The sequence below is a fragment of the Podarcis cretensis genome (assembly GCF_951804945.1).
Source record: "Podarcis cretensis genome assembly, chromosome: 7".
In the NCBI taxonomy this organism is placed as follows: Eukaryota; Metazoa; Chordata; class Lepidosauria; order Squamata; family Lacertidae; genus Podarcis; species Podarcis cretensis.
The window spans coordinates 25198398-25223952 of NC_137176.1; the positions used below are offsets into that span (position 1 = coordinate 25198398).

A 25555-nucleotide genomic window follows, 5' to 3' on the forward strand; every position below is an offset into this window, starting at 1 on the left:
AGCATTCAGAAACCCTTGGCAGATTGGAGCTCCTCACACAATTGCACCTCACACCTGGCCCTCTCACGAGGATCTTCTTCCTGTTCCGACCCCTCTGCCTGTTGCTAGCTTGATCCTTCCTTTCCTCTCCATAATATATGAGGGCCAGGTTTGTCCTTTCTCCCTCTTTGATCATTTTAAGCAGCAAAAGCACCCCAAACCTGGCAGGACCACAAAGAGAAAAAGCTCTCCTCCTGGGTCGCTGTGATAAAATTACAGTTTAAAGTCCCCTAATACAGTAATCAGGGACGCGGGTGGCACTGTGGGTTAAACCACAGAGCCTAGGACTTGCTGATCAGAAGGTTGGTGGTTCGAATCACCATGACGGGGTGAGCTCCCGTTGCTCGGTCCTGGCTCCTGCCCACCTAGCAGTTCGAAAGCACGTCAAAGTGCTTCTGGCGGGAAGGTAAATGGCATTTCCGTGCGCTGCTCTGGTTTGCCAGAAACGGCTTAGTCATGCTGGCCACATGACCCGGAAGCTGTACGCTGGCTCCCTTGGCCTATAGAGCCAGATGACTATTCATTAAGCACTTGTCCTGATTTGCTTGCACAAAGCTTACATGGAGGTTAGATATCTGTTCTTAATTCTGATTTGTTTGCAGGACAGTTATATGACAACGAGCCTAAATTTTGCATTCAGCTTGTCTTCCCTTCTATCACTTCTTCATCCTGCACTTTTCAATGCATTTCCCCCATCACCTGCTAAACCATAAAACATTTCTGATTATTTTAAAAAGTGAATTTGTTGCACTCTGGCAACAAAATGCTCTAATCTACTAATTGCGCAAACCTAAATTTACAATATGCACTTGGATCTCTCCTGCAATATTGTTGACACCCTAACTTAGCTACACATCAGGATTTTTAAAAAAGAAATTGATTGAACACTTGGGGCTTGTTAATTTGGAGAAAATGTGAGTATTGGGAGGCATGACACAACTGTATAAAAATATGCATTTTATGGAGAATGTGGATAGAAAGAAGTTGTTCTCCCTTTCACACAATACTAAAACTCAGGTCACCCAATGAAGCCGATCACTGGAAGGTTCCGGACAGACAAAAGGAAGCACACCTTCCTTTTAATTCCAAAAGAGTAACAGATGTTTGATATTAGGTGTGCTTTCGCCATACCTTGTACTGGCAGAGAGTAATTATGCTGTCGACAGGCAACCCTAAGGCTGTTCACTTGAAGCCTTAACCACTGCATGATATTTTTGTATTGAGTGCCCCCATGTGGCAAGAACATAGAAATAACACTCAAACATCCTTTTTGTGGTGGTAAATGAGGTACCTCACCCCTGGGGCCATGTGTGTGCTTGTTTGCAAGCAAACATTGCAGACTAAACTAAATGTGATTTCATTCATCCAATTAGCGATTGCATGAATGGGCTCTTAATTATAAGTGTCAATAGCAGGTGTCCTGTTAGGGCAAAAGTATGAACGCATGCATATTTTTTCCTAAAAAGGCAATTAACAGTCTGGAAACAGGCTAATTCTCCTTCCCCTAGCTCTGCAATCCTGATCAAGTTTGCTCTCTCTCTCTCTCTCTCTCTCTCTCTCTCTCTCTCTCTCACACACACTTCTTTTTTAAAAAAAGAGATGGAAGATCTGATTGTGGATCTACCTTCCATAGGCAACGTTTTCTGCAAGCAGTCAATTTGCCAGTTTTATGACATGAAGTTGACACTTTAAGAATCTAGGCCAGGGAAAGTCAAGATAGTGTCCTCCAAATGTTGTTGGACTACAACTCCCATCAGCCCCAGCTAGAATGGCCAGTGGTCAAGGATGATGGGAGTTGAAGTCCAGCAACATCTGGAAGTCACCACATTGGTTGTTCCTCATCAGTTATCCTGGAAATTGTTGAACTGCAATTATCCTAAAGTGTTAACTTTGGCAGGATGTACCTGTGACCCTGTAACTGTGACATTTTTTTGGGGGGGATACCGTTCTAATGAAGTATTATTACCAATGCATCTGCAGGTAAAATGGAGAACATTTTGATTGAGGGGACTGTCAATGACCAGACAAAGATCCTCTTGATAAATGCTGCCTATTTTGTAACCAACTGGATGAAGAGATTTCCTGAGGCTCAAACTAAGGAATGTCCTTTTAGGATAAACAAGGTATGGAAGAAAGCATTCCCCCCTTAAAATAATGGTATCTCATTTATCAGATAGAACCCGTATTCAAAACAGAAATTAAATATTACACGAAAATCCCTGACTTCCTTCTGAGCTTTTAAAGCAGTCTTTGATTCTATCCACAATACCTAATTCAAGCAGTGCTCTATGGCAAAAAGGTTCCCTTAGGCTCTGTTTCACAGACAGACCAGTATTAAGCATACGGGCAACATGATTAGAAGACACAGAGATATTTATAATGCAGTTAAAGCTGATAGACCATAAGATGACTACTTAGCATGCTGCAGTTGATGGTGTAGCAGAGAAATGTTTGGGGGTCATGCCAACTGAGCCGTAATTTATTTACATAGATACCATGACTAAGTACAGTGGTACCTCAGGTTAAGTACTTAATTCATTCCGGAGGTCCGTTCTTAACCTGAAACTGTTCTTAACCTGAAGCACCACTTTAGCTAATGGGGCCTCCCGCTGCCGCCACGCCACCGGAGCCCGATTTCTGTTCTTATCCTGAAGCAAAGTTCTTAACCTGAAGCACTATTTCTGGGTTAGCGGAGTGTGTAACCTGAAGCGTATGTAACCTAACGCGTATGTAACCCGAGGTACCACTGTAACCACTTTTCCATCATCCAGTTGGTTAATGATTCTCCACCACCTCTCCTCCCTTCCCTTCTGATCCTGGATTCCTGGAAACATAGGAATTAACAAACTTGTTTGCATGACAATAACTGGTCAGACATTGGGAAGAGCAGGCTGGCAAAACGAGCCATTCAGCGGTGGAACAGGCTGTCTCAGAAGGGGGTGGACTCTCCTTCATTAGAAGTTTTAAAATATAGGGCAGATGGCCCCCCATATCAGAGATGCTGTACTAATGGAGTGGCTACATTGTCCCTTCCAACTCTATGACTTGAAAGACAAGTTTTTTGTTCACAAAGCATCACATTGTGCGTCGAGACCCCGCAGCCACCCCCTCGTTGGAAATAACTCACACAAGGACAGGGATATTAGGTTTATGTTATTGGGCAAATTTGGGCCACAACTTTATTGAAATGACAGAATGTGAGCAGTACTGGCTTAGGCATTGATTGGACCTGACTATACCTGACTCCTGCCCATTGTGCAGGAAGTCCAGTAAGGGTAAGCCATCGGTAGGGGGAGCCCTGTTGATGTGAACCAACTCAGGCTCCCCCTGGTGTTCCCGTCGCGGTTGTGTCAAGGCCTTAGTCCCCCAGCCGGGCTTCAGACTAGATCAACACCCCCGGATTCCTTTAACGGAATACCCTTAAGCATGGAGGGGCAGGTGATGGCCAGACCTCCCCTCCCCCACACAAGGTCAAACAATGCCTAACCGCAGCCCTAACAAAGTAGTGACGATTGCTACGAGGTAGGCGAAAACCAAGTGGCCAGTGCCAATTTGCCAAGTGGAAAAATTCCTACCAGGCCCCTTGGACAACCAAGGCGACCAACCAAAGTCCATAGCAAGGCCATTGCCTAACCTGCAAAATAGGGAGGGAGGGCGGGGGATTGAGGAAGCGAGCCAAAGAGGAAGTCCTCTGGCTCGCTCCTCCGTTTAAACGGCCCTGGCCACGCCCCCCGGCCAGGATCTGACGTGGCTGGGATCCCCCAGGCAATGGGGGACAGAGTCCCCCGCCCCCGGTGGGAGTGGGTGGCAACGTGGTCCACCGCAACTCCTCCCCACTGGGAAGTGGAGCGGATTTACTTAAAGTTCTGTCAGAAATCCCAGAAAACCAGTGAGAGATCTGTGTTCTTTAAATGCATCTCCCCAAACCTTGACTTAAGCTGTACAATGGTACCTTGATTTGCAACTGTTTTGGATTACAACCTGTCAGAGCTGCCTCTAGGTCCCAGCTCACAGAGGACCAACGCTAGGCTGTCGTAATGTACAAAAGTCTTTATTGAAGTTCAATTTCCATTTCAAAGCCGCAGCGTGCAGCCCTACATCTTAAACCCTAGATCGGCGAAGTCCCGTCTGAATCTCCTCCCCTCTGACACCAGTTTAAGATCCTAGCCCTGCTCCACCTTTTCCGCTGCTCTCTTCTCCTCTGGGTCCTCCTGCCCGCTGGGGCATTCCCCTTTCTGGACTCCTCAGACGCTGAGTCGCTTAGCTCCTCCCCCTGCCTCCGGCGGGCTTTAGGACCCGGTTCACAATCCTCATTCTCTGCTGTCCCACGCTCCTGTACATTTGAACTTGCCTCTCGCGCCAACCCAGTGACCTTCCTCCTGACCGTTACACTACTTCTGTCACTGCTTCCCTCTTCCGGGATACTGGCCGGATCTGACCTCCCCTCCGTTGTCTGACTCTCCGATGGAGGCGTGGTCAGCCCTGACTCCTCTCCTCTCCCTGCTGGGGGAGACGCTACTCCCGATACCTGTGACTCTTCCCCCCCACTATGCTCTGGTGGGGAAGCTGGTCCTGATTTCCAACTGCTGCTCTGGGAGTCCCCGCTGGCCCCTTGCTTCTGGGGTGTCCCCCTTGGGAATCCCCTTGCCCTGGCTACCGGCGCCCCCTTCTGTGAATCTTCCGATTTGCTGGAGAGGCTCATGGAATCTCTCGGGCCACTGTCATCTTCTCCTACGCTGCCCTCAGATTCTTCCCCTTCGCTCTCCATCTCCCCTCTTCCCTGTGCTTCTGCTCCTGAACCCCTGGATTACAACCACGTCAAACCCTGAAATGTGTGTCCCTTTTTTTGCATTACAACCAATTTTTTTTTGGAGGCCCCATTGGCGAAAGCGCACCTTGGTTTACAACCAGACCTCCGGAACGGATTAAGTTGTAAACCAAGGTATCACTGCAATCCTAAAGTGTTGGTGGTATAAATTATCGAGGTGGTTCTACCTGTCTCATTTTTTTTATCTTAAGGGACGATGACTTCCCCCCCTTTCCCTCTCCCAGATGGAAGAAGTGGGGGGGAAATGAGAACAAGGGTTTTAGATATATGAAAAGCATATCTAAATTTTATCCCAGTTGGGGGTGGATCAGGATATCCTTCGGATCCCAGCTACATCCTAGCATACTTCCCTTTTGACCTTACTGACATTGGACTTCCTTCTTCAGCATCAGAAAGGATCACCTGAAATATCCTATAGTCCCCAAGATGCTCTCCTGACCTGCCCCCAACCCAGAATACAATTTATATATTGAATTGAGCATTTCTCCCTCTCACTCATTTTAATGTATTTTCCATCTTTGTTGGAAGCCGCCCAGAGTGGCTGCGGAAACCCAGCCAGATGGGCGGGGTCCAAATAATAAATTATTATTATTATTATTATTATTGGGTGAGAGAGTTCGACAGCCTTCATAATTCCCACCACCTTATGACTGCCCCCTAGGCAACCAGAGGATTGCACCATTAAAGGGTTGTCTTATATGCATTCACATAGTTGAGCAGTAATGCATTTTATCTAGTGGTAAACCTTGCCTGGAAACCGTCTAAGAACTCATTCTCCAGGCACATTTTGAATGCAGGAAGGCGAATGTGAACATGCTCAACGGGGATCCCCGTTGTGGGATCATCCACAATGAGCGTTCAAGCAAATTCGTTTAAATTTTTTGTTCATTCTTAACAGACGGAAACCAAGCCGGTGCAGATGATGAACCTGGAAGCTACGTTTTGCCTCGGTTACGTAAACGATTTAAAAGTCAAGATTCTGGAGCTGCCCTGTCATAACAAGCACATGAGCATGCTTATCTTGCTGCCCAAAGACATTGAGGATGATACCACTGGACTCGAACAGGTAGAAAACCCATTTGAAAGCCCTCTTTGATAGCTCAAGTAAGATCTACACGCTGGTAAATGCATCATAATGGTCCATTGAGAAGGGAGCAAATACATATGTCTCCAAATTGCCCTGGGTCAGGCTGCCCAGAGTCATCCAGAACTGTCAGGAGTCGGGGTATTGGGCAGGAAAAATACAGGGGTCTGCTTCACCAGTGTGTTCCCTGTAGGGAGGTCACTCATTCCTGACCGTATACTTCATTGGGGTTTTAAAAGCTCCAATTAAACACTAGCCCTGCCACCGCATTGATCCAGAGGTAGCAGGGGTGACAACTTGAATAAAATATTTTGGGAAGTGCAGATAAGCCCCATCCTGCATAATTGATCACATGATGCAGTGCACACATACCATTCGAATGGCACTGCCCATCAACTTTGGGGGGCAGCCCCCTCAAATATTTTATTGGAGGGGGTGAAGAAGAAGAAGAGTTTGGATTTGATATCCCACTTTATCACTACCCAAAGGAGTCTCAAAGTGGCTAACGTTCTCCTTTCCCTTCCTCCCCCACAACAAACAATCTGTGAGGTGAGTGAGACTGAGAGACTTCAATGAAGTGTGACTGGCCCAAGGTCACCCAGAAGCTGCATGTGGAGGAGCAGGGAAGCGAACCCGGTTCCCCAGATTACGAGACTACCGCTCTTAACCACTACAACACACTGGCTCTCTAGGAGTTGGCTCCTGTGGTGGGTGGTCCCTAGGTTGGCCCAGCACACGGGAAGTGGGGCCATGCAGATCTCTGGTAACTAGTGTTATTCCTTTAGTGATGCTAAAATGTTGCACCAATGCAACAGGTGACAATTGCCATCTCAAAGCGTGACATAGAGATTGTTCACAGGGACAGAAGGGTGTGTGGCCAGCATTGCTCAGACCTGTTTAAGTTGTGGCTTACCAAGCCAAATGAACCCCTTCTTCTGTATATTGTGGCTTTCCAGGTGTTTGACAACCCCACTATTTTTGCAGCCCCAACCAGCCAGCCATACCAGGTTTCCTGAACCTCCCATAAATGGCTGATGGGCTGCATCCAACTTTGGAAGCCACAAGTTGTACAAGTTGTATAAGTCTGCCATAGACTTCGATGACCATCTGTCATGAATAAATAATAATAATACATTTTTATTTATATCCCGCCCTCCCCAGCCGAAGCCAAGCTCAGAGCAACTAACAACAATAAAAGTAACACAGCATTCTAAAATCAACTCATTTTAAAATCAATTCAAAATCAAATTAATGGCAACCATTGGGCTAGAGTTCTGGGAGGATTACCAAAGGAGGGGGTCACACTGTGTCTTGGCCAAAGGCCTGGTGGAACAGCTCTATCTTGCAGGCTCTGTGGAAAGATGTCAAGTCCCGCAGGGCCCTAGTCTCTTGTGACAGAGCGTTCCACCAGATCGGGGCCACGGCCGAAAAAGCCCTGGCTCTGGTTGAGGCCAGCCTAACCTCCCTGTGGCCCGGGACCTACAAGATGTTTTTGTTTGAAGACCGTATGGTCCTCCATGGGACATACCAGGAGAGGCGGTCCCGTAGGTACGAGGGTCCTAGGCCGTATAGGGCTTTAAAGGTTAAAGTCAGCACCTTAAACCTGATCCTGTACTCCACCGGGAGCCAGTGGTATATATCATGGATGCTTTAGCTGAGATTGCAGAGGGTTGGACCAGATGACCCTTAGGTCTCTTCCAACTCTTATGATTCTATTATTCTAACCATATCCTAATTGCTTGCTTGTATGGTGTCATAAGGGGGTTGTGCCGGGTGGGTAGCATTGCAAGATGGATTTACGTTTGTACTCTTGCATAAGAAACTGCTGCAGCATTGTTACACATGGTTTCAGCTATGTATCTGTGAAACATTAGGCAGCCCTGTTGTAGTTTATTGTGGCAACTAATGGGCTGGCTAACAGAGCACTGTGACCACTGATACTGCACTCTAATTCATTTGCTGTCTTGTCTTATGTCTTTAGCTTGAGAAGGAACTCACCCCCGAGAAGCTAATACAATGGACAAATCCAAGTGTGATGGCAAACACGAAAGTCAATGTGTTTCTTCCCAAATTCAAAGTGCATGGGGAATACGATTTCAAGCCAATTTTAGAAAGTCTTGGCATGACCAACATGTTTGATGAGAGTGCATCAGATTTCTCTGAAATGTCAGAGACCAAAGGGGTAGTTTTGTCTCAGGTCATCCACAAAGTCTCTCTGGAAGTCGTTGAAGAAGGGGCAGAGTCCCTAGACGTACCAGGGTACCGGATCCTGCAACACAAAGATGAATTTAAGGCTGATCATCCATTTTTCTTCTTTTTCCGGCACACCAAAACTCGCAATATTGTTTTTGCTGGCAGATTCTGTTCTCCTTAAATGGAAAAAAGCAATTAACCAGAAGCCTGATTTCTATATTTCTATCACAACTATTTTTCTGCAAACCTTTCAAGGCTGAGTATGAAGTATTGAAAAGGTAATCTAAGTTGTTTCATATTTTGAGTAGGCTGTACAACTTACTTTCTACATGAAGTTATTACTCGAAGCAGAATTGACAATATGCACTTTCCAGAGGCAGCAATTAACATAGCATGTAACTTTGTATTATGTCTCCAAAATAATGTGGTTCATTTCTTACTCATCTACAGTAATTAATTACTTTTCTGGAATTTTGGGCCTTGGGAAATACTTGTAGCATCTCCTCAGTTGTAAAAAAAACAACCCTCTGGAAGTAAAATACCAGTATGTTACTGGAGTCATTGACATCTTAAGTTTATATGGCCTTTGATTTGATGCTGTTTTCTGCCTGTGGGGAAAAAGAGTTGTTCTAAAATTGAAATCCAGTTATTATTGTGGGATTGAACCAAATTCAAGTTGAATAGAGTAAAAATGTAAGTTTTCATCTTTTGTTAACTTCCTTCCTGCTGCCTGTGTTTGGTAATCAAGATTACCTTAAATCATTCCAAATAAAGCATTGCAGAAACTGAGTGTCTTCTCTTATTGCCAAAGATAAATGGTTTATGTAGGAATAAGTGTCGACTTTCACCTAGGGCCCAGCCCTACCATTAGACAGAGGGAGGGAGGTGTCTCAGCAGTGATGGGTAGACAGAGTTGTGTGTGCCATTCAGTCTGTGCTGCACCCTATTCTTACCTTTTGCCCTCAGGAACAGTGGAGGGTGTTGAAATACAATTCAGCTGCCAGCTTGGTCAGCTTTTGTACATGGCATGGGGAGGAGTGGCCATCTTGTATTTTGCCTCAGGCAGCAAAATTTCTTTGGCTGCCCTGCCTTTACTTCATAAAATCTGGCCTCAGATACCAGGACAGAAGGGAATTTAATCAGCAACACCGTTTGTTATATAGGAAATGAAAAGTAAGGTCCAAACTATATTTCTTGGGGGGGGGGGGTGAGAACGAATTCCTATACCCCACAAATAACCCAGAGATGCATTTTAAATAAAAGGACACATTCTACTCATGTTAAAAATACGTTGATTCCTGGACTGTCCACAGGCCAGATTTAGAAGGTGATTGGGCCGGATCCGGCCCCTCAGCCTTAGGTTGCCTACCCCTGCCCTAAGCTATGGAACTGCCTCTCCACAGAGGCGTGTCTGGTACCATCATTATACAGCTTCCAGAGAATGTGGAAGCTACACCTCTTTACTCTGGCTTTTGACACTTGAAGTGTATATTTTTAGAATATCTATCTATCTCTATCTATCTATCTATCAATCATCTATATCTATCTATCTATCTATCTATCTATCTATCTATCTATCTATCTATCATCTATCTATGATCTATGATCTATCATCTATCTATCTATCTATCATCTATCTATCTATCTATCTATCTATCATCTATCTATCTATCTATCTATCTATCATCTCTATTTATCTATCATCTATCTATATCATCTATCTATCATCTATCTATCTATCTATCTATCTATCTATCTATCTATCTATCTATCATCTATCTATCAATCATCTATCTATCTATCTATCTATCTATCTATCTATCTATATCTATCTATCTATCTATCATCTATCATCTATCTGTTTTTAATAAGTTTTAGTGTTGTGACTCACCCTGGGACTTTGGGGTGAAAAGCAGTCAATAAATAAATGAATATAATTTCAACTCAAACTCAGTTAACTTTGCAGTGGAGTCGGTTTATGTATTATCTATCTATCTATCTATCTATCTATCTATCTATCTATCTATCTATCTATCATTATCTATCTATCATCTATATCTATCTATCTATCTATCATCTATCTATCATCTATCTATCTATCTATCTATCTATCTATCTATCTATCTATCTATCTATCTATCTATCATCTATAGATATCTGTTTTTAATATGTTTTAGTGTTGTAACCCACCCTGGGACCTTGGGGGTGAAAAGCAGGCAATAAATAAATGAATATAATTTCAACTCAAACTCAGTTAACTTTGCAATGGAGTCGGTTTATGTATTCAAGTCTTCAAGTGATGAGAAATCAAGTGCTGTGCATACATGTGTGAACCACACCCTAGAGAGAGAAGAAGGTTGCTTTTAGAAACTGAAGTCTACACAAGTTTTCTGGTCTTTCCATTCATGGGGCTGGTACATACATGAATAAGCCTCCATATGGCTCCAAACTATTGCAGACTCAACGCTTTCAGGTGAGTCAGCAGTGAATCATTAAATTGTAAGGAACGTTACGTGTACATGTGAACTACTAAGTTGCACTCCAAGCATATACTTTTCCACACCCTTCCAGTTTCAATAGCTAGGCTTTTGAGGTTCTCAGCAACTCACCTCATCTCAGGAAAAGTTCACAAGTTGCAGCAGGTCTGAGCCTGGATAGTATCTCTATGGAGAAATCGCACAGCAACGCCCACATGACAAGAAGGAGGAGGAAATAATTCTGCCCAGAGAATTATTGTGCACCCGTGCAGTGAAGCAAGCACTAAATCTGAACTGCAAACCAAAACAGAAGGCAGCAACTATAACTATAACAGTGAAGATCTGCTATTTTACTATGGGGCCACTGTAGTGGTGAGAATAAATGCCTTTTTAGCTACCTTGTCTATTGTCATTAAGCTGTTTCCTTTTCTTTAAAAAATCTTATATCTAAACTGTTCATTCTGACTTTGATTTTGGGTATTATACAAAGAGGTAAAGGTAAAGGGACCCCTGACCATTAGGTCCAGTCGTGACCGACTCTGGGGTTGCAGTGCTCATCTCGCTTTATTGGCCAAGGGAGCGGGAGTACAGCTTCTGGGTCATGTGGCCAGCATGACTAAGCCCCTTCTTGCGAACCAGAGCAGCGCACGGAAACGCTGTTTACCTTCCCACCAGAGTGGTACCTATTTATCTACTTGTACTTTGACGTGCTTTCGAACTGCTAGGTTGGCAGGAGCAGGGACCGAGCAACGGGAGCTCACCCCGTCATGGGGATTCGAACCCCCAACCTTCTGATCAGCAAGTCCTAGGCTCTGTGGTTTAACCCACAGCGCCACCCGCGTCCCAACATACAAAGAGGTATTACCAATTAAAGCAGCCTTGTATTTAAAAACTAAGATGGTAGTCACAGGCAACAACAAATTGCATGCAGATGAGTGAGGGAAGCAAGTGAGGAAACTTGTGGAGGAGGATATTGGGTACCACACCCCTTCTTGAACCTCAGCATAGTCACCAAACAGGCTGCCAAAGGAGGGACAGAATTACCAGCAGTCTGGTAATTTTTCTGCAGGCTACTCACTTTCCTAAGCTTATTTACGTGTTTGAATTAAACAGTTCCATTTCAAGTGAGAACAGCCCCAACATCCATATTACAACAATACTTTTATTAGGCCAATCCTATCATTGGAGTTCTACAGAACTCTTCATCAGACTAGATAACAACAATAATAAAAATTATGTTACGGGAATGGTGACAAGGTACAAAATTTGGCTGGAGATAACTCCATGATTCTGCATCTGGTGAGAGCCTAAAGGCAGAATGTGGGAGGAGACAGCAGACATACAGATAAGACTCTTAGCTGCTATGAGGGTATGAGATAGCACCAAGAGCTGCTTGGTTGGAATCAAATAATAATTATCAAAATAAATGTATTTCTTTTTATTCAGTATGGGAATGAAAGAGCACATGATGTGTCGCCTTGTAATGTATTGACTTTAATTCTCTATCAAAGTGTGTTTTTTCAAATCTGCTGTATCCCCTCTTTTCTTTACCATCTTTCTATTTATTTTTTATCTTTTCTATTTATTTATTTATCTTATTTATCTTTTCTATTTATTTTTTATCTTTTCTATTTATTTTTTTATCTTGTATTTAGTATTCATTTTGCTTACTATTATTAAATTACACACAAACATAAAATTTATATCCCACTCTGGGCGGCTTCCAAAACATATTAAAACAATAAAAGTCAGACATTGAAACATCCCAATACAGGGCTGTCTTCTAAAAGTTGTGTAGTTCTTTATCATCTTGACATCTGTGTGTGTGTGTGTGTGTGTGTGTGTGTGTACATGCATACGCACACACGTACATACACATATGAGCCACTGGGAGAGTTACTTTAGGCAATGGAACATAAAATGAATCCTGCTCATTCCTTTCTTTCATATAACTTGATATAATTTGTATAGGCAGACTCCTGCTTCTCTGCTTTGAGTACATTCGGATGAGTTTGCTAATTCCATGTGATAAAAGGAAGCTGAGACATTTGTTGCAGCAGATTTGGATAGTCTGAGAAGAAAGAGAATTCTCCTAAAATATACAGCTTTCTGTGTAATCAAATCTAAATCTGAGAAAATATAATCAGTGCGGGAAGACCAGAAGTCGGGAATGATCATGAAGTCATGTGGAATATTTATTAGTGGGCGTGACCACACCTTGAATATTCCAGTTCCTCCAGAAAGCCGGAGACAGAGGAAGAGAATACTGAGTATATACTGATCTCTTGACTCCCGAAGACAAGGAGGTAAATATATGTTTAAAATTATTGTTTAAATAACAATAAGCCTAAAGGTTGATTTCGCAAGTCATCTCGTTTACAACAGATTAAGGGTTGTAAACGAAGCCCAAATTTGTGGGTTTGCAAATGAAATGTCAGCTTATACCTTCAGTTCATTATACAATACAAATTCAGGCTAATTTGTTAAAATCAAGGTGTTCACATGCCTACAGCCACGGGGCCAAGCTAGGCATGATGTTAATTGGGTGAATACAATTAATTATCATATATATAGATATTTTAAAAACACAGCAGCCATAGGGATGGGCAGAGCAGCAGTAGAACTCCGGGGGGGGGGGGGAGGGAAAGTTTAACTATTTCTCCCCTGATGTGGTCCAGATGAAAAACCTCACGCCCACCTCCTAAACATGATATGTAAATTGGGAAGGAAACTTGGTGCTGCAACTGATACCCCATCTAGCACCAATACCCCATCTAGCACAAAACTAGCACCAAACTTTGGCATCAGTTTGGGGGACTCTAGAATTCTGGGTTCATACATTAATGAAGCTGGCAACAATCCCTACTCTCAGGTACTAACTTTTGAAACATTGAAAACAAGGATGGATTACAAGACTTCACATGATATTTCAGTCTTGTACATTTTGACATTATAGTGCATAGATATGATAAAAAGATTAAAAGCAACACACACTTTTCAAGTTGTAAACTGTCTTGAGATCTATGGGTATAGGGCAGTATACAAATTATTATTATTATTGTGGTGGTGGTTGTAATGCTTGAGGACTACTTTTGAAAAGCTGTAGCATGGCCTTTCAGCCTGTCTTATTTGTTTTAATTGCTATGCAAATGTGGTCCCAACTACATTATGTCCTGCCTGGTGTCAACCCTACTTTCCTCTACAACGCCATCAAAAGTTTCTTATGAATCTTACAGCTTTTTGCATTCTCCTTTTTGCGTTGCTAATAACTTCCAGTTGCACGTACCCTTTGAATATAAAGTGAACAATTGAGAAATAGGCTTGGAAAGGTGTTCCTCAAGAGATCTTTTCAATATTGAAATGCTCTGGGAGGAAAAATGGTCTGTGGGGAAAAAAACTTTCCACTTGGGTGTGTGCCTTTCCAGTCATATATCTGCAGCAGAATTCAACCAGTTCCACGAAGTTAAGTTTTCCTAACTTGAGCAATCAATCATTTAGCTACCTATTTATTGATTTTTTTCTCCCTCTCTCCCCTCACCAGCTAGTCACCATGGATCTGCATTTCACCAAGGACCCCCTTCCTACAGCAATTATTGCTTTTGGTCTTGATCTTTACAAGAAGCTGAATAGAAGTGACACTTGCAAAAACATCTTCTTCTCTCCAATAAGTATCACATCCGCCCTCGCCATGGTACAACTTGGTGCCAGGGGAAGCAGCAAAACTCAGATGGAAGAGGTGAGCATCAACAAATACATACAATGGCATCTCTAAGTGGCAAGAGGCTGCAGGCGCTCCTGCTCTTCTTCTTCTCCTTCTTCTATTCTATCTATTCTATCTATTCATTGAATTTATATACCGCCCTATACCCGGAGGAGGTCTCAGGGTGGTTCACAGAAAAAACCACTACATATATAATCAGAATAATCTGATTATACATATATAATCAGAATAAAAACAATACTCCCATCAGATGTCAAGGAAATAAACAACTATCCAACTTTTAGAAGACATCTGAAGGCAGCCCTGTTTAGGGAACTTTTTAGTGTTTGAAGTTTTATTCTGTTTTAATGTTCTGTTGAAAGCCACCCAGAGTGGCTGGGGAAACCCAGCCAGATGGGCAGGGTAGAAATAAATTATTATTATTATTATTATTATTATTATTATTATTATTATTATTATTAACAACAACCCAATAACATCCCTCCACTTACCTAAGACTTGGTTTCTCTGGAATGAAGGTCAGTGGGACTGAGGTGTCATTAGGATATATGGCTGGCTTTTTTTTACACACCTATACAACCTGAGCATAGGATGGAGGAGCTGACAGCATTAACATTCCCACAGATCTTGCTTTCCCACTAGGTTTCCAGGGAAACCTGAGCCACAGCTTTCGCCCCAGCACATTGTAAGACAACTCTCTATGTCTTCAGCTTCCATTGTCAGCCAAGACTCACACATACACAGCTCTCCCTTGGCCTATTGTTCTCCATCCTAGGATGGCATGGCATTCCCATGGTGTGAGATGGGGAAAAGCCCTTCCACGTGTCTCTACGGCAGCAGAGCTCACTCTTTAAAATGCAGGTGATGGGTACTTACCTGATAGGCTGTGGCCATTGCCTTAACAAAGGAACTTGTTCGACTAGTGTTAGCAAAGCAGAAAATTTGTAAGAAAACGAGTGTCGAAACACTATATATTCAAAGTAGCTGTAAGAGTGATTAAAAGAAGCCGTTGGTACAAACCTGTAAGCTACGTTCTTCATTTTTCATATTCATTTCTTGCTTTCCTTTTAAAACAACTACTGCCACAAACCAATGCAGCTGTTTCAGCAGTAACAATATTTTTAGCAGTTGTAGTCTCTTGTTTATTTAATCAAGGTAAGTGGGGTTTTTTTTTGCCCCCTTCCTATCCTGGATGCTTTGCATTGCTTACAACTTGTTTTTGCTATAGGTGCTACACTTCAATAGGACTCTGGGAAGCGCAAGACGAGCTGCTTCTGAGGGGAAAATGTGTCTTCTTGCGTCAGAACCCAAGAGAGATACTGCAGCTCAGTTTTCAGTGGTATGTCCAGAACTATTCTTAAAGCCATAGGACTAAGCGGCGGGTTATTTTTTTGGTACTATCAAGACCTGTAGCCAGAAATGTGGCAAGGAAGTCAGGCCAAGCAAGCCTCTACACCAATTGCACTGAGTTGGCGGTGGGTAGATATACCATCAACACACTGGTAGAATGGCCACATCTGCTCAGCCTGGAAAGCAAGCAACACAGGAAAACAGGAGATGACATAAAAATGGCAGGCAAACCTACAGCACCCCTGGGAAATGGACCAATCAGGAACAGTGCCAGCAATCGCACCCATAAGCCGCATGTCGCCCACTTTTGGAGGGAGTCAATCACAGCCGTACCTTGGACTTTCAAAATGTTTGGAAACCAAAGCACGGCTTCTGATTGGCTGCAGGAAGCTCCTGCAGCCAATCAGATGCCGTGGAAGCCACACTGGATGTTCGGCTTCTGAAAATTGTTTGAAAACTGGAACACTCACTTCCGGGTTTCGATCATTCAGGAGCTGATTTGTTTGGGAGCCAAGGTGTTTGCAATTTGAGGTATGACTGTAATTCACAATGACAATGACACCCTCCCCAACACAAATCCCTTGAACCACACATGCGATGTTGCTATGGCTTCCCCAGTCCATCAGCCCCAGTGACACTGCCAGTAGTGAACTGGAAGCCCTCAAGCATCCTTCTGAACAGATTCCTTTATGCTCCTTTCAAGCACTGTTTTGAAGCACAACACACAACAGAATGGGGGGAAAGCATATACAGCAACACACCCACATAGCTCCCTAGGCAGGAAGTCTTTAGAATGCAAGCATATACAGCAATCCTGTGACAAGTGTTGAAGACCCACTAGGGGAGGGAGAGGCCCTTTGGCCAAGCATCCAAATGGAGGGGCTGATGCACGCAATGAGGCGAGCCATACACTGACTGCAGCAACCTCCAGAGGCTCACTGAAGAAGGGCAATCCCAATTTTAGAAGCTTCGGGATACCTGATTGGTAAATTGTTGCTGATGATTGGCCTCTGTCATTTTTCATTACAAGCCCTTAAAAATAATAGATAGCAATGAGCTCTTGCTGCCAAACATTTCTACATCCATTAATCTACTTGGGTTTTTCCCCTCATTTGAAATCTTTTTCTTAATACTCTGGCTAGGAAGAAGGAATCTTTCCAGAGATCAAGAAACTTCTGTTTCAGCTGAATAATCTCAGTAACGACTATGAGCTGAACGTGGCCAACAATCTGTTCATGCAGAAGGGATATGAATTTTTAAAGGTAAGTGATTTCTCACTGTGGAAGGAAAGTCGTAGCTCAGTTGCAGAGCTGCCCACATGCATGCAAAAGGTCTCTTATACACGTCAACAGTCCTGATTTGAGCAGGATATCCCAGAATTATAATAATGAGAATAATAATAAAATATTATTTATACTCTGCCCATCTGGCTGCGTTTCCTCAGCCACTCTGGGTGGCTCCCAACAGAATATTAAAAAACATGATAAAATGTCAAACGTTAAAAACTTCCCTAAACAGGGCTGCCTTCAGATGTCGTCTAAAAGTCAGGTAGTTGTTTATTTCCTTGACATCTGACGGGAAGGTGTTCCACAGCGCGGGCGCCGCTACTGAGAAGGCCCTTTGCCTGGTTCCCTGTAGCTTCTCTTCTTGCAGTGAGGGAACCAATAGAAGGCCCTCGGAGCTGGACCTCAATGTCTGGGCTGAATAGGGGGGGTGGAGATATATACTCCCACTGGGCCGAGGTCATCCTGGGAAATTGTGGCTTAGTAAAAAAGAAAATGAAAGTGGACATTGTGCTGGTCCCATGGGTTACCCGAGAGGCGAGGTACAAGTCCGGTTCGTGGTTGAAGGTGCAACATGGAGGCAGTCTGTAGTAGCTGAAGCTGGGTGCAGGGCAGGGAGTCGGGTGAAGTCAGGAACAGGCAAGCAAGCAGGGAGCCAGGCTGGGTCAGGAGCTCTGGCAACAAAGCAGGTCAGGGTTCAGGCAGGAACTAGCAACCAACAATGTTGCTCTTGGGACTGGGGCTGGCCGGCTTTTATCTGCCCCGAGGCATAGGGCGGCCCGATCCTCTGGTGACTTGCCTCTCCTGGCCTGGAGGCGAACACTCCTCCTGTGGGAACTTAGTTCCCTCCGCCTCTCTGCCCTGAGCCTCTGCAGCTCAGGAGAGGCTGGAGGGTTACCGGACCCAGAGGCAACCTCACCTTCCCCTGATGGGGCTGAGAGTGGAGCACCTGCAGGCAATGGGTCCTCCATCACCTCAGGAGCCAGAGCAGACTCAGCTGGTGCCTGCACCTGAGGATCCAGCACAAGTGAGGACCCTTCAGGCTCATGCCCCAGCCCCGGCTCAGCTGGTTCTGGAGGCGGGGAATCCTGTGCAGGCTGAGGTCCCTCAGGTTCAGCATCCGAGTCTGAATCCCAGGCCATCACAAACGTTTTCACAGTCCTCTTGTGCATGAAGAAGGAAGAGGAGGAAAGGGAAGGTGGAAGCTCACCAGGGCTTGTTGCCAATAATTTAAAATGGTTTAAATGATAGTCTTCTGAACCCAGGCTACATTCATCATTAAATCAAGGGTGGGAAACATGTAGCCTTCCAAATGTTGTTGGATTCCAGCTTCCTTCAGCCCTAACAACTGTCCATACCAGTTGACGGTGATGGGAGTTGAGAGACAAGCATCATATGGAAGGCCAAAGGTGCCCCCTTAGATCCAAAAAAGGTGTTGTGAACAGAAAGGAGGGGTGTTGTCAGGGACTGGGTAGAGGAGGAATGGTGGAGGCCTCCTCATCCTGACCCTTCCAGGGAGGAGGAAGAGGAAGACAGTATAGATTAACAACAGTAGTTTGAGGGAGGTCACAGCTCAGAGGCAGATGAGGGGGAAAGTTGGGAAATCATGGGAGAGCCAGAATGGCCGACTGACACATTGTCATTAGAAAGCATTCCAGACCCACCATCTCCCAGAAACCGGTGAGCCTTAAAGGTAGGAGAGCAAAGAGCTTGAAGGCAGAGGGTACTTAGTGGCACCTGTAAAGGAGGTGGTGATGCTGATGACAAATGAGGAAGTGGGAGAGATGAGGGGTGGAGATTCACTCGGGACAACGCCATTATCCAAGAGGCTGGGTTCTATGGCCTCTCTCTGTAACGTTGAAATAAAAAAGGACTGCGAGAAACTTTCCTTTGTCTTTATACTTTCCTGGGCAACCAGCCGGGGGCCACTGGCAGCATCCTGACAAGTGTATAACTAGAATTACCTTGACTATATTTTAATGGTTGGCTAAATTTTCTGTGCACTTTGCATGAGTGCTGAGTGTTTATCTGCCTCTCACTTTTGTGGCCAAATGCCCCAGAAGAGGAAGCTGCAGTCTACACTGCATATCAAGTGTTGCTCTGGTGGGGTGGATGATTCCCTTTCTGTGGGAAGGTCTCATGATTACCCAGCAAGGCACTAGGTAAGAGGTGATTAGTACCTGTATACCGTCATCTACAAATGGCTCGCCTGGGGAATTCACAATATTTCTCTTTCATTTTTAAAAACTCCACAGCAATATCTCACACGCATGAAGGAAATCTTTGGAGCTACACTGCAAACGGTCGACTTTCAAAATGCTACTGAAGAAGCAAGGCAGGAGATTAACCTTGAAGTTGCCAGGCAGACAAAGGGTAAGGAAGCTGAAGGTCACTTCCCGACGACGTGTTTATTGAGCATTCCTCCTGAGCATCCATTCTCATTTGTTTGTGGGGATGTTAGACCATGTTACATCATCAAGTATTATTCCACACTTCCCAGTGAATTTACCCATCACCCCACTCAGGAAAAGCAACAGCCTGGAAGCACTCAGTGTTGCAGGAATCATTGATTTGTAGCACAAAACCAAGATCACCACCTTATTTTTCTTGCAGTATCCCAGGCCTTTATTATTTCTTCTTCTTCTTCTTCTTCTTCTTCTTCTTCTTCTTCTTCTTCTTCTTCTTCTTCTTCTTCTTCTTCTTCTTCTTCTCCTCCTCCTCCTCCTCCTCCTCCTCCTCCTCCTCCTCTTCCTCCTCCTCCTCCTCCTTCCTCCTCCTCCTCTTCCTCTTCCTCCTCCTCCTCCTCCTCCTCCTCCTCTCCTTCTCCTTCTATTTTGACAAAGTAATAACCATAAATAAATAAGAATAACAATATACACCCCTCCTCCTCCTCCTCCTCCTCCTCCTCCTCCTCTCCTTCTCCTCCTCTCCTTCTCCTTCTATTTTGACAAAGTAATAACCATAAATAAATAAGAATAAAAATATACACCCCACCACTGAGACCATTTCATTGTAACTATCCAACCTCCCAAAATTTCAACAGCTCTTGTAATGGTTTGACCCTTTTTCATTTTAACAGTACAAATTCTACAAACACCTTCCATATCTCCTTGACCATTAGGTCCAGTCATGACCGACTCTGGGGTTGTGGCGCTCATCTCGCTTTATTGGCCAAGGGAGCCAGCGTACAGCTTCCGGGTCATGTGGCCAGCATGACTAAGCCACTTCTGGCAAATCAGAGCAGTGCATGGAAATGCCGTTTACCTTCCCGCCGGAGCAGTACCTATTTATCTACTTGCACTTTGATGTGCTTTCGAACTGCTAGGTTGGCAGGAGCAGGGCCCGAGCAACGGGAGCTCACCCCGTCGTGGGGATTTGAACTGCCGACCTTCTGATCGGCAAGTCCTAGGCTCAGTGGTTTATCCCACAGTGCCACCCGCGTCCAACCTAGAGGAGCTCATAATGAGAGTTGCCACTGTTATTGGAGCTTTATGCTGCTGTGCTGATCATTCGGTTCTTATTGTCAGTTGTATTTATTTTTATATTCGGGAAACTGCCCCGGGATAACCTCAATGTGATGGAGAGTAGTCTATAAATAATAAAAATAAGACAGCAATTGAGGGGTTGGGGGAAGTGTGATAAGCACAATTCCTCGGTTCTGTGAATCAAAAACAATTCAGTCGCTTTTACTGTGTATGAAAGACGATGAGGTTATATGTTTTTTAAAAATCCACATTAATTCAAATTTCTTTTCTCTAAGGAAACATCAAGGACCTTTTCCCTCCGGGAACTATTCAGCCAGACACTATGTTGGTGCTGGCAAATGCCGTCTACTTTAAAGCAACTTGGGAACACCAGTTTGACCCGACAGAACGAGAATTTAAGCTGAATGAGGTATCGTGGCACAACTGAATCTATTGTTTTAGAATTGTGTGAATGTTCAATGCTGATTCAAGTATGTTACAAAATGGCGGCCCAGTGGCACTCTAATGCCTTCTCAGCTGAGTAGTAGAACAGGTCAAGGACTTGGTTGGCTGGCTGGCTCAAGCCATGGATCTTGCACTTCCTTTGGCAAGAGGCCATAACTCATGCAAAAGGTCCAAGCTTCAGTCCTCAACATCTCTACATGTGTTTAGGAAAGACTTCTACCGGAAGCTCTGGAGAATGCCTGCTAGTCTGTGTAAATGCTGCTGAGCTAGATATATATGTCAATTTGCATTTCTTAGTGCAGAAAAATATTGATCTGATGTGTTGAGATCTTTCCTATTCTAATTAATTCAAGAGGGTTCTGGAAGCTTATGTGTGTGAAAGAAACAAGCAGAAGTTTGGGTTATTCCTTCAGAGAAGCTGAGTACAGTACAGCTGGTTTAAAATGGTTCTGTTATCTTTTCTTCAAGGTCATGCTGCTTATAATAAGAGGCCAGAAGGAGCCTGAGTTTCACTTTCTCTTTCCATCTCCTTTCCTTCTGATGTGGTGTTCTGTAAATAGTATCCTTAGTGTTAAGGTTTAGACTTATTATAAGCTATTTTAAGTTTAAGTGAAGTCGTCTGCAACTGGTCAAACTCATGTTGGTAGTTTTGAGAACACTGTCCAGCCATCTCGTCCTCTGTCGTCCCCTTCCCCTTGTGCCCTCCATCTTTCCCAACATCAGGGTCTTTTCCAGGGAGTCTTCTCTTCTCATGAGGTGGCCAAAGTATTGGAGCCTCAGCTTCAGGATCTGTCCTTCCAGTGAGCACTCAGGGCTGATTTCCTTCAGAATGGATAGATTTGATCTTCTTGCAGTCCATGGGACTCTCAAGAGTCTCCTCCAGCTATATGTGTAGCTCAAGCTAAAGTCTGTATAATGCAAATGATTTTACTCCAAGGGTTCACAAGAGGGCGCTCCTCTATTACTAAACAATCTCTACAGCGACAGAGAGGACGATTACATTTGGAGATTTTTTTTTTTTTAAAATTGAAATAATTTTTATTTGATTTTACAAATAAAAAAAAGAACAATCCAAATACATATCCATATATAGAGATGACTTGAGACTTCCCCCCATTCTATCTATGGGTCCTATTGTCAACATTTACAACTGCCATATTATATATCTTATACCTATCCATCTTTTCCATAGTGTTTGCTACATTACAAGTGAGGTAAAAATCCTGCTAATGTTTTCATTTGCATGCAGTGGTCTCATAAATAAATTATGAATTTTTCCCATTTTTAAAAAAAGTTTTTGCCTTCTTGGTTCCTGAGCTTTCCAGACAGCTTTGCCATTTCGTCGTAGTCCATCAGCTTAGCTCATGTGGATATGTTTTTAGATGTGCAATTCGTCATTATATAATGCATTTTCGCATTTTTATATTGTAAACTGCCCTATGTCCTCAACCGAAGGGTAGCATATACCGTATTTTTCGCCCTATAGGACACACTTTTCCCCCTCCAAAAATGAAGGGGAAATGCGTGTGCGTCCTATGGGGCGAATGCAGGCTTTCGCTGAAGCCTGGAGAGCGAGAGGGGTCGGTGCGCACCGACCCCTCTCGCTCTCCAGGCTTCAGGAGAGCCGCAGCGCCAGTCCCACAAGGTCGGGGGACACCGGGGAGGCGGAACGCCGTCATCCCGCTGTCTCCCGCTGTGGTTTGGAGGCTGATGGCGGGGAGACGCGTGCTTCTCCCGGCCGCCAGCCCCGCAAGCTCCGGGGACAGCTGGGGAGGCGCAGCGCGTCCTCCCTCTGTCCCCAGACCTGATCTGCAGGCGGGCGGCGGGGAGAAGAGCGCTTCTCCCCGCTGCCTGCCCCGCAAGCTCCGGGGACAGCTGGGAGGCGCAGCGCGTCCTCCCTCTGTCCCCGGACCTGATCTGCAGGCGGGCTGCGGGGAGAAGAGCGCTTCTCCCTGCTGCCGGCCCCACAAGCGCCTGGGGGGGAAATAATTTTTTTTCCTTTATTTCCCCCCAAAAAAACTTGGTGCGTCCTATGGGGCGAAAAATACGGTACATTTAATAAATAGGTTAAACAAATAAGTATGCTCCACGCCCAGGACCTCCATTCCACTACCAGGCTGTGTGTTGCCACAGGAATATCTTGCAAAAGGGATTTAAAATTTAAGACCATGTAGTAAAATGTTTAATCCCTCAACGCATTTTGCTGTACTTATCGTAGAAAATTTATATATCCAACCCTTTCAGACTCAGAACCTGCTTTTAATGCAAACATGCATTTGGGGATCCTTTTTTAAAAACCATATATTTTTTACCATATATTTCCATGGGGTCTTGACCCACTAGCTGAAGATATATATGCTTCCCCTCACTTACTGGGACTTTGACTCTTTGTTTTTAATTTTTTGTTTTGTACAGTGCTCAGTTTCATTTATGATACACAGTCACATTTTTATCTTGTTTTCAGGAAATTTTATAGGCATTTGTTGTATTTAAATGTTTTCAACTAAATCATTTAGATTTTTTTTATTATATTAAGTGCTACGTTTTTAAAGAAATACATGGAACACCTGCAACTTATTGCAGAACATTCAGCAATATTTACTACAAATGCTACAAAAATGGTCAAAAGGCATTCCTAAAAAATTCACCAAGGGGCGGGGGGAGAGGCAGTGTTTTCACCAAGGAAAGGTAGCAGAAAATAAGGGCATCTCTGGTGGACATAAAAATGGAGCGTACACTCAATTCACTTCAAATATTCAAAGCACATCACATACGTTAGCTCAGTAACCCAACAGCAACTCTGGATGCAGCAATATTTGTAACCGCCCCCCCCTCACTTTGAATGCAGAATAAATATGTAACACCAGATGGCACCAGAGAAAAAAGAAATTTTCTATGTGATTTTTACATCATGTTTTTTTCTTTTGTTATAACAATTTAATTTCTGACTTATTTATAGCATTTTTTCCTGTGTGTTGATCCACCCTCTGTCAAGCAGAGAAGCATAGTAGCCTCACCTAGCAAATTTGTGGCTGAACTGAGATTTTAATCATCTATTTCCTCACAGCTCCCATTCTTTTTTTTTTTTATAAAAAATAATATTTATTACTTTTTTCAACAATTTAAACACTACAAAAAAGAAAAAACAATACAATACAACATCAACACACTAAACCAACAAAACAAAACAAACACAACTCAAAACACATCAAATAATTTCAATATCTTATCTTTCATTCACTTATTTCCGCGACCTCCTCACACCTCCCTTTTTGTATTCCACTTCTGTTAATTTTTTCAACAATTCCTTTCCCTCTTCCTCTGTTTTCAATCCTATAATTATCTTAACACATTCTAACCTTATTTTTCCTTTAATACTCTATTAATCTATTTATCCTTAATTCCTTATAACATTTCTACTAAAGCCATATAACTTCATTCCAACATTTTTCTAGCATTCATTAATTTTACAATATTTCTGTAAATAATCTTTAAACTCTTTCCAGTCTTCTTCCACCGACTCTTCTCCCTGGTCTCGGATTCTGCCAGTCATTTCCACTAGTTCCATATAGTCCCACAGCTCCCATTCTTAGCCAGTCCTGTCGCCTGCCAGCTACGACCATCTGAAGAATTGGTTTGTACAATGCTATCAAACAGTTGTTCAGCATTTGTGCATTCGGCTGACCAAAGTAGTGAAGTCTTCTTGCCATATTTATTGACAACCAGAGTGTGTGTGTTTCTGCTAAACCTAAGTCTTTCTCTACGGCCTTTCGAAACAGAATGAAAGTAAACGTGTACAGATGATGCACCAGAAAGGTCGATTTAAGCTGGGATACACAATGGAGAGGGATGCACAGATCCTTTGCCTCCCATACCATGGCAAAGTGTTGTCCATGATCATTATATTGCCAGATGACATCGGCAATTTGAAACAGGTAAGTCACAAACAAGTCACAATGTTTGAAACATAAATCACAGAGTTGCAGAATAATGGTCTGGTTTTGACATACGTATCTTAATTTATCTGAACCTTGTTCATGCCTCCCTTTTCCTCTTTCTGTCCTTGCACACCATGATTGGAGACTTCCTGGTTTAATTAACCATCGTTTTCTATTAAGGCCAAACCCAGGAGATATGCTTACTGGAATTGGGGCAAGGAAGGATCACTGTGAGGATCAACCCAAGCAAGAATCTGGATCACCTTAAAATGAGTCTCAATGTGTTACGCAAGTGTAGGGCACCTCTCATTTTCAAGCCCCGCTCTTTCAAAAAATCCCTACTTTTTTAAAAAACAAACTCAACTGTTTTGAACTACCTTGGTATGATTTGCCCCCATAACTTAGAGTGAATCATGTTTGGTTTTGTAAATAATTTTACTAATTTTACTAAAATCCAATATAAACCACATTATATCAATCTCAAATTACAATTCAAATTCAAATATATATTAATTATAAAGCCAATTATAAATTTTGTGTGGCCTCCCATGTGCTAGATTTCAAGGTGAGATCATTTTATTTCGTCCTGCTTCTGAAGTCTTAATTAGTCCTATTACATTCAGTCTTGATCTTGACCCCTTATCAGCAGCTACAAAGTTGTTTTTACTTCCAATCATATTGGCACATTTAATAAATTTCATTTTTCTGCAAGA

General features: G+C 43.5%; 1 protein-coding gene across 1 annotated transcript in view; it reads left to right on the forward strand.

Moving 5' to 3' along the window:
- The window catches only part of SERPINB5 (serpin family B member 5), a 37801-nt gene that overhangs the window by 10797 nt on the left and 1449 nt on the right, over positions 1 to 25555 (forward strand). The window contains exons 5-13 of the mRNA XM_079982810.1: positions 2020 to 2162; positions 5766 to 5933; positions 7933 to 8319; positions 14163 to 14357; positions 15571 to 15681; positions 16835 to 16954; positions 19231 to 19348; positions 20736 to 20869; positions 24684 to 24839. Of these exons, the coding sequence (XP_079838936.1) occupies positions 2020 to 2162; positions 5766 to 5933; positions 7933 to 8319; positions 14163 to 14357; positions 15571 to 15681; positions 16835 to 16954; positions 19231 to 19348; positions 20736 to 20869; positions 24684 to 24839 (1532 nt within the window). The remainder of the gene's footprint in view (positions 1 to 2019; positions 2163 to 5765; positions 5934 to 7932; positions 8320 to 14162; positions 14358 to 15570; positions 15682 to 16834; positions 16955 to 19230; positions 19349 to 20735; positions 20870 to 24683; positions 24840 to 25555) is intronic.